The following is a 9,641-nucleotide window of genomic DNA, read 5'->3' on the forward strand; positions in this document are numbered from 1 at the left end:
AGTAGGGCCGCGCGAGAGCCATTCCCCGGGCGGGCAGTAGGGCCGCGCGAGAGCCGTCCCTGGGGTGCGAATCCCACTACAAGCTTCTCCCCAGCATTTCACACCCCCAATATACCAGCACAGGCATACGCACAGGATTACACACCCCTAAAATCCCACCGCAGACATACATACAGTATTATACACACCCAAAAAAAAATGTAACCACTGTCATTCTCTAGAATCCCCCCTACCCCTTAAATCCCATTAAAAGCACCCCCCCCCACCTGCAAAAAAAAAAACCAAAAAAAAAACCCTGACCCCCGGAATGGTGATGGGCAGGACATTACTTAAGGATGGACCACTCCTCAACAAGAAACCACGAAAGACTATCAAGTAGTACAATCAGGTTCTTCACTAAGTGACTCTCCTACTTTTACTTCCTCTAGGACTCTCCTAGTTTTGCAGATCATTAGTGCTCAGATGCGGAACTTTACAGTAAGACAATTGCGTCTACAGTATAAACCATCGCAATCGATCATATAGGATAATACAGCAAGGATAATTCACCGAACAATGCAAACAATAGTATAACGGTTGTATCTACACTATACCATTCATAATATGGCTGAATTAATAGAAGAAACTTACCGAGAGACTGGAGGCTGCTGTTATACTGAGGTAAGATGAAGATAAAGGCAGTTTTAGCGGTGACCTGGAGTGGAATAAATATATGATTGGTCATTCAAAAAAATAAAATAAAAAATATCATAATAATAATAATAATAATAATAATATATATATTTTTTATAATCATAATATATACGGTAATTAAAAAAAATAAATATAATATTACAAAAAATAATAGATATTAAAGAAAAAAAAAAAAAAGAATTACGCTTATGTGAGCATAAAATAAAACACCAGAAAAAAAAAACAAACAAAAATTCATAAAAAACAGCACATAAAAATCATAACAAAAAAGCCACACAAAAACCATGAAGACTAAAGAGTTAATCCTGCTATTTATTTCATTTAATTAATTTTTAAAAAATGTAATTATTTTATGTAACAGCCAAAAGCGAGGGAGTGTTTCCCAGTAATTAAAAAGCTCATTAGACGTGATGATTATGTCATTTTTTGCCTGGAGCCGCCAGGTATTAGCACATGAGCTTCTACAAATAATACTTCACAAACTTTTCGCCATGTAATATTTTTGTTGGGCCGGGTTAAACACGAGGACGGCGACAAGGGATTTACACTGCGTAGCGGCACCATGTCGCCTAATAAAGCCATTTAGACAACCTTTCTCCATATGCCCGATTTGGGAATCCAGGCCCCATAGAGGAGCTTCACACTCAGGACTCACCTCCATGAAGAAACACAGAAAACCGCCCTGTAACAGAAGCTCCAGATAAGGACAAATCCACACATTACACAGACCGCCACTCACTTCAATGCCTACCATGTAATGAGAACATTTCCACCAGTTATGGAAGCTAAAGAGGAAATAAGTATTCCCCAAATCAAACCCAGAGCCTAATTCAGCTGGATGTGTGACTAAGGGTGCGCAAGCAGCTGATATGCATTGCGGTACAGAGACCCATTGGGTCTGTGTGTTGCAAATGTGTCCGCTGTTTACGGAAATTAAAATTCACTGCTCTCCACGATCATGATGCCGCCCACTTCTCTGCATTGAAACCGGTGCCAAGAGGTGGGCAGGATTATGGGCACAGGAAACAGTGAATATTCATTCTGTTTAATAGCAGCACACAAAGAATTCCCCGACATTGGCTTACTGCAGCGGCTAGGCAATCAAGAGTGCGCGCTAGTGAATAGAATCAATATTCACTGCTTCTGAGTCCCCACACTCATACTCCCAGGTCTTGGGGAGCAGCAAATATTCCAACAGGTGACATTGGTGAAAGAAGGCGCACATGACAGGGAGTCACGCGCTGCGCTGCGCCGCTTACAGGCTGAAGCCGCCAGCACCACACACCGAGGGAGCTCAAGCACGGGGATTATAATAGTTTATTTTGTTACTGTGTGCGGCGTGATGGGCCCATAAATACCAGGAGGGGCCAATGATGAGGTCCATATGTACCAGGATGAGGGCTATATGTATAAGAATGGACGACCAACTATCTACTTTCTCTAGGGGGCATGGCAAGCTGCACCATGTATTTTGGCCATGAAACAATATTTTTTAGCACAATGTATTATGACATGATGTATAATGGCAAAACATTATATGATGTATTATGGTTTGATATACAATGGCATTGTGTATAATGGAGCAATGCATTATGGGTTGATGTGTAATGGCACAAGGTATTATGACGTTATACAATGGCACATGCCACAATGTATTATGGCACATCTATTTCAAATGCAAGAAAGACAATCTCTTGGGCAATGTTTGGTCTCCAATTAATACTGTATATGCATGGCTGGATTTAAGAAGGCCGGTTGAATTTTTTACTTTTTTTGGGGGGGGAGGGGCATAATTCCTATGCACACCCCTTCATAGGAGCAGTATTATAGTAGTTATACTCTTGTATAATATCAGTATATATCAGTATTGTAGTAGTTATATTATTCTATATAGGGGGCAGTATTATAGTAGTTATATTCTTCTACATAGGGGGCAGTATTATAGTAGTTATATTCTTGTATATAGGAGCAGTATTATAGTAGTTGTATTCTTGTATATAGGGGCAGTATTATAGTAGTTATATTCTTCTACATAGGGGGCAGTATTATAGTAGTTATATTCTTGTATATAGGAGCAGTATTATAGTAGTTGTATTCTTGTATATAGGGGCAGTATTATAGTAGTTATATTCTTGTACATAGGGGCAGTATTATAGTAGTTATATTCTTGTACATAGGGGCAGTATTATAGTAGTTATATTCTTGTACATAGGGGCAGTATTATAGTAGTTATATTCTTGTACATAGGGGCAGTATTATAGTAGTTATATTCTTGTATATAGGGGCAGTATTATAGTAGTTATATTCTTGTACATAGGGGCAGTATTATAGTAGTAATATTCTTGTACATAGGGGCAGTATTATAGTAGTAATATTCTTGTATATAGGAGCAGTATTATAGTAGTTGTATTCTTGTACATAGGGGCAGTATTATAGTAGTTGTATTCTTGTACATAGGGGGCAGTATTATAGTAGTTATATTCTTGTACATAGGGGGCAGTATTATAGTAGTTATATTCTTGTACATAGGGGGCAGTATTATAGTAATTATATTCTTGTACATAGGGGGCAGTATTATAGTAGTTATATTCTTGTACATAGGGGCAGTATTATAGTAGTTATATTCTTGTATATAGGGGCAGTATTATAGTAGGTATATTATTGTATATAGGGGCAGTATTATAGTAGTTATATTATTGTATATAGGGGCAGTATTATAGTAGTTATATTCTTGTATATAGGAGCAGTATTATAGTAGTTATATTCTTGTACATAGGGGGCAGTATTATAGTAGTAATATTCTTGTACATAGGGGCAGTATTATAGTAGTAATATTCTTGTACATAGGGGCTGTATTATAGTAGTTATATTCTTGTACATAGGAGCAGTATTATAGTAGTTATATTCTTGTACATAGGGGGCAGTATTATAGTAGTTATATTCTTGTACATAGGGGGCAGTATTATAGTAATTATATTCTTGTACATAGGGGCAGTATTATAGTACTTATATTCTTGTATATAGGAGTAGTATTATAGTAGTTATATTCTTGTATATAGGCAGTATTATAGTAGTTATATTCTTGTATATAGGGGCAGTATTATAGTAGTTATATTCTTGTATATAGGAGCAGTATTATAGTAGTTATATTCTTGTACATAGGAGCAGTATTATAGTAGTTATATTCTTATACATAGGGGCAGTATTATAGTAGTAATATTCTTGTACATAGGGGGCAGTATTATAGTAATTATATTCTTGTACATAGGGGCAGTATTATAGTAGTTATATTCTTGTACATAGGGGCAGTATTATAGTAGTTATATTCTTGTACATAGGGGCAGTATTATAGTAGTTATATTCTTGTATATAGGAGTAGTATTATAGTAGTTATATTCTTGTATAAAGGCAGTATTATAGTAGTTATATTCTTGTATATAGGAGCAGTATTATAGTAGTTATATTCTTGTATATAGGAGTAGTATTATAGTAGTTATATTCTTGTACATAGGGAGCAGTATTATAGTAGTTATATTCTTGTATATAGGAGCAGTATTATAGTAGTTATATTCTTGTATATAGGAGTAGTATTATAGTAGTTATATTCTTGTATATAGGCAGTATTATAGTAGTTATATTCTTGTATATAGGGGCAGTATTATAGTAGTTATATTCTTGTATATAGGAGCAGTATTATAGTAGTTATATTCTTGTATATAGGAGTAGTATTATAGTAGTTATATTCTTGTATATAGGCAGTATTATAGTAGTTATATTCTTGTACATAGGGGCAGTATTATAGTAGTTATATTCTTGTATATAGGAGCAGTATTATAGTAGTTATATTCTTGTACATAGGGGCAGTATTATATAAAGTCTCTACCCGGTCCGGTTGACGTCACACTTTCTGCCTGGAATAGCTTTTTATAACAAGCTTTAGACATTTCCTCTATTTTTAGTCTGGTCCAGTGTAAGTTCTTGTACGTTCTCTATCCCATGGATGTAGATGGCGGGGGGATCCTTCCTTCCCTGCCCGGTGATATTACCAGTCTCATCTGACACTTCGCACAGTTGTACATTTACCATATTTCCTTGAATGCGTTCTTTCTTACGTTGCTTGGCAACACACAAACAATGTCCGGGACAACACTGGGCGCAGAAGTCGCAGGGAATCTTCTCACAAGATCGTTTTACCAGGGACCAGACACTTTCACAGGAGGGCTAGGAATACACTGTCTCAGGGTAGCTGCGCTTCTTTAAAAAAAACTGGATTTAACCCTTTCAGTGCCTAGACCAGGAAAGATCCCCCCAGCACCCATGTAGACCGTATAAAATTAAAAAAAAAAATTAAAAGTTGTAACCATTGTTTTTTGCAGTTTTTTGGCCAAGGCTCCATCCTCAGGCGGCGCTCTGGAGCCTCGTCCTCGGTATTTGTGGGGTCTTAGCAGTCTGATGCCCAATGATCAGCAAATTTACCACCTACCCTATGTACAGTTAGGTCCAGAAATATTTGGACAGTGACACAAGTTTTGTTATTTTAGCTGTTTACAAAAACATGTTCAGAAATACAATTATATATATAATATGGGCTGAAAGTGCACACTCCCAGCTGCAATATGAGAGTTTTCACATCCAAATCGGTGAAAGGGTTTAGGAATCATAGCTCTGTAATGCATAGCCTCCTCTTTTTCAAGGGACCAAAAGTAATTGGACAAGGGACTCTAAGGGCTGCAATTAACTCTGAAGGCGTCTCCCTCGTTAACCTGTAATCAATGAAGTAGTTAAAAGGTCTGGGGTTGATTACAGGTGTGTGGTTTTGCATTTGGAAGCTGTTGCTGTGACCAGACAACATGCGGTCTAAGGAACTCTCAATTGAGGTGAAGCAGAATATCCTGAGGCTGAAAAAAAAGAAAAAAATCCATCAGAGAGATAGCAGACATGCTTGGAGTAGCAAAATCAACAGTCGGGTACATTCTGAGAAAAAAGGAATTGACTGGTGAGCTTGGGAACTCAAAAAGGCCTGGGCGTCCACGGATGACAACAGTGGTGGATGATCGCCGCATACTTTCTTTGGTGAAGAAGAACCCGTTCACAACATCAACTGAAGTCCAGAACACTCTCAGTGAAGTAGGTGTATCTGTCTCTAAGTCAACAGTAAAGAGAAGACTCCATGAAAGTAAATACAAAGGGTTCACATCTAGATGCAAACCATTCATCAATTCCAAAAATAGACAGGCCAGAGTTACATTTGCTGAAAAACACCTCATGAAGCCAGCTCAGTTCTGGAAAAGTATTCTATGGACAGATGAGACCAAGATCAACCTGTACCAGAATGATGGGAAGAAAAAAGTTTGGAGAAGAAAGGGAACGGCACATGATCCAAGGCACACCACATCCTCTGTAAAACATGGTGGAGGCAACGTGATGGCATGGGCATGCATGGCTTTCAATGGCACTGGGTCACTTGTGTTTATTGATGACATAACAGCAGACAAGAGTAGCCGGATGAATTCTGAAGTGTACCGGGATATACTTTCAGCCCAGATTCAGCCAAATGCCGCAAAGTTGATCGGACGGCGCTTCATAGTACAGATGGACAATGATCCCAAGCATACAGCCAAAGCTACCCAGGAGTTCATGAGTGCAAATAGTGGAACATTCTGCAATGGCCAAGTCAATCACCAGATCTTAACCCAATTGAGCATGCATTTCACTTGCTCAAATCCAGACTTAAGACGGAAAGACCCACAAACAAGCAAGACCTGAAGGCTGCGGCTGTAAAGGCCTGGCAAAGCATTAAGAAGGAGGAAACCCAGCGTTTGGTGATGTCCATGGGTTCCAGACTTAAGGCAGTGATTGCCTCCAAAGGATTCGCAACAAAATATTGAAAATAAAAATATTTTGTTTGGGTTTGGTTTATTTGTCCAATTACTTTTGACCTCCTAAAATGTGGAGTGTTTGTAAAGAAATGTGACAATTCCTACAATTTCTATCAGATATTTTTGTTCAAACCTTCAAATTAAACGTTACAATCTGCACTTGAATTCTGTTGTAGAGGTTTCATTTCAAATCCAATGTGGTGGTATGCAGAGCCCAACTCGCCAAAATTGTGTCACTGTCCAAATATTTCTGGACCTAACTGTACATAGGTGAGGATTTCAATATTTTGTGCAGACCCTTTAAAAAGGTCTCATTGCTGGGATTGGACATATTGAAATCCAAACATGCTCATTCCCATAAAGGCCAACTGTCCCAAAAAAAAAAAATAAAAAAAAAAATATATAAATAATTCAGGACTATTTCAGAACATTTTTGATATCCAGGGCTGAAAAAAAAAAAAAAAAAAAAAAAAAAGACAAAAACAGGCGTTTACACAAATGAGTGACTATAGATGGGATCAGTGGCTTTTAGGAGGGGCTTAAAGGGTTAATTCCATCTCTAAGATCCTATCCTAATAAGTAGTAGGTAGAATATTATATTAATAATAATAATAATAATAATAATAATAATAATAAATAATTGCAAATACCTCCAACTAGTAATGTAGTATAGCTCTTCTGATTCACTGTGTCACTTACCTCATGTGCAGGGCATTGCAGGACCTCAGGTATCCATGGCTGTGACCAAGCATATAGTCACAGTTAGTTGCTCGTGGTCATCATGTGCAGGGCATTGCAGGGCCTCAGGTATCCATGGTTGTGACCAAGCATATAGTCACAGTTAGTTGCTCGTGGTCATAACCTGCAATGCCCTGCACATGAGGTAAGTGACATAGCTAATCAGGAGAACTATACTACATCTCTAATTCGAGGGATTTGCTAATGTTATTACACCAACTACATATTGGGATAATATCTTGGAGATGGGAGTACCCTTTTAAGTGTATCTAAACTGCAAAGACTGATGCTGTAACCATCCATGCAGGAGGACGTCAGCAGGCGCACGCCGTCTACACGTCTGTCCCCATTCATTGGCTGCAGCGGTCACATATGCTGTGGTTGTGATGCCACTGCCGCAGCAGGGGAGGGGGAGTAACCATTTCTTTATTTTAGAAATCTGTGAGCCTAGAATAGAGGAGTGGGGTATATATATATAATATAATATATATATATATATATATATATATATATATATATATATATATATATATATATATATATATATATATATATATATATATATATATATATATATATATATATATATATATATATATATATATATATATATATAAAATATTAATTTATTTTTTTTATTTCCCAGATAACCGCTTTAATTCCAAAAAGTCTTGCTGTCCTCCTTAGCATAGCCAGGGATAGCTTAATATCTTTAAAATTGATGCATTTTTAATATATTGGTGTTTATTTATTTATTTTTTTTAGTTCCTCAACGCATCTGAAGCAACAAATTAAAGAAACTTTCCATATAGTCTTCAGTAAAAATGTAATAAAATTTTCCCCAAGTCCTGATTTCATGCAAACGTTGCCAAAACCAATCCTATTAGAGCTTGAAAACAGTCCAGGGGGTGGGACTTAAAGATCCTTATTTGGGGGCACTAAATGTGTAGCATACAGTGCCTTGCGAAAGTATTCAGCCCCCTTGAATTTTTTAACCTTTTCCCACATTTCAGGCTTCAAACATAAAAGATAAAAATGTTAATGTTCTGGTGAAGAATCAACAACAAGTGGGCACAATTGTGAAGGTGAAGGAAATTTAATGCTTATTTTAATCTTTTATAAAAAATAATAAACTGAAAATTGGGGCGTGCAATATTATTCATCCCCTTTAAGTTAATACTTTGCAGCGCCCCCTTTTGCTGTGATTACAGCTGCAGTCTCTTGGGGTATGTGTCTATCAGTTTTGCACATCGAGAGACTGAAATTTTCGCCCATTCTTCCTTTGTAAACAGCTGGAGCTGAGTGAGGTTGGATGGAGGCGTTTGTGAACAGCAGTTTTCAGCTCTTTCCACAGATTCTCGATTGGGTTCAGGTCTGGACTGTGACTTGGCCATTCTAACACCTGGATACGTTTATTTGTGAACCATTCCATTGTAGATTTTGCTTTATGTTTGGGATCATTGTCTTGTTGGAAGACAAATCTCCGTCCCAGTCTCAGGTCTTTTGCAGACTCCAACAGGTTTTCTTTAAAGACGGCGTTACACGCAACGATATATCGTGCGATCGCACCCGCCCCCATCATTTGTGCGTCACGGGCAATTCGTTGCCCGTGGCGCACAAAGTCGTTAATCCCAGTCACACGTACTTACCTCCCGGGTGACCTCGCTGTGGGCGGCGAACATCCTCTTCCTGAAGGGGGAGGGACGTTCGGCGTCACAGCAACATCACACAGCGGCCACCCAATAGAAGCAGAGGGGCGGAGATGAGCGGGACGTAACATCCCGCCCACCTGCTTCCTTCCGCATTGCCGGCGGGACGCAGGTAAGCTGTGTTCATCGTTCCAGGGGTGTCACATGTAGCGATGTGTGATGCCTCGGGAACGATGAACAACCGGCGCACAGAAGGAGGAACGACATTATGAAAATGAGCGACGTGTCAACAAGCAACGATTAGGTGAGTATTTTTGCTCGTTAACAGTCGTTCGGAGAGGTCACACGCTACGACATCTCTAATGATGCCGGATGTGTGTCACAAATTTGTGACCCCGCCAACATATTGTTAGATATATCATAGCATGTGATGGGGCCTTTAAAATGGTCCTGTATTTGGCTCCATCCATCTTCCCATCAATTTTAACCATCTTCCCTGTCCCTGCTGAAGAAAAGCAGGCCCAAACCATGATGCTGCCACCACCATGTTTGACAGTGGGGATGGTGTGTTCAGGGTGATGAGCTGTGTTGCTTTTACGCCAAACATAACATTTGGCATGGTGCCCAAATAGTTTGATTTTATCTGACCAGAGCACCTTCTTCCACATGTTTGGTGTCTCCC

At 38.6% G+C, this 9,641-nt stretch overlaps 1 protein-coding gene across 1 annotated transcript in view; it reads right to left on the reverse strand.

Moving 5' to 3' along the window:
* Window positions 1–9,641, reverse strand: part of TRAM2 (translocation associated membrane protein 2) — a 47,387-nt gene that overhangs the window by 23,059 nt on the left and 14,687 nt on the right. Inside the window, exon 2 of the mRNA XM_075341240.1 lies at window positions 631–694. Coding sequence (XP_075197355.1) covers window positions 631–694 — 64 coding nt within the window. The remainder of the gene's footprint in view (window positions 1–630; window positions 695–9,641) is intronic.

The sequence above is a fragment of the Anomaloglossus baeobatrachus genome, chromosome 3 (assembly GCF_048569485.1).
Source record: "Anomaloglossus baeobatrachus isolate aAnoBae1 chromosome 3, aAnoBae1.hap1, whole genome shotgun sequence".
Lineage (NCBI taxonomy): Eukaryota > Metazoa > Chordata > Amphibia > Anura > Aromobatidae > Anomaloglossus > Anomaloglossus baeobatrachus.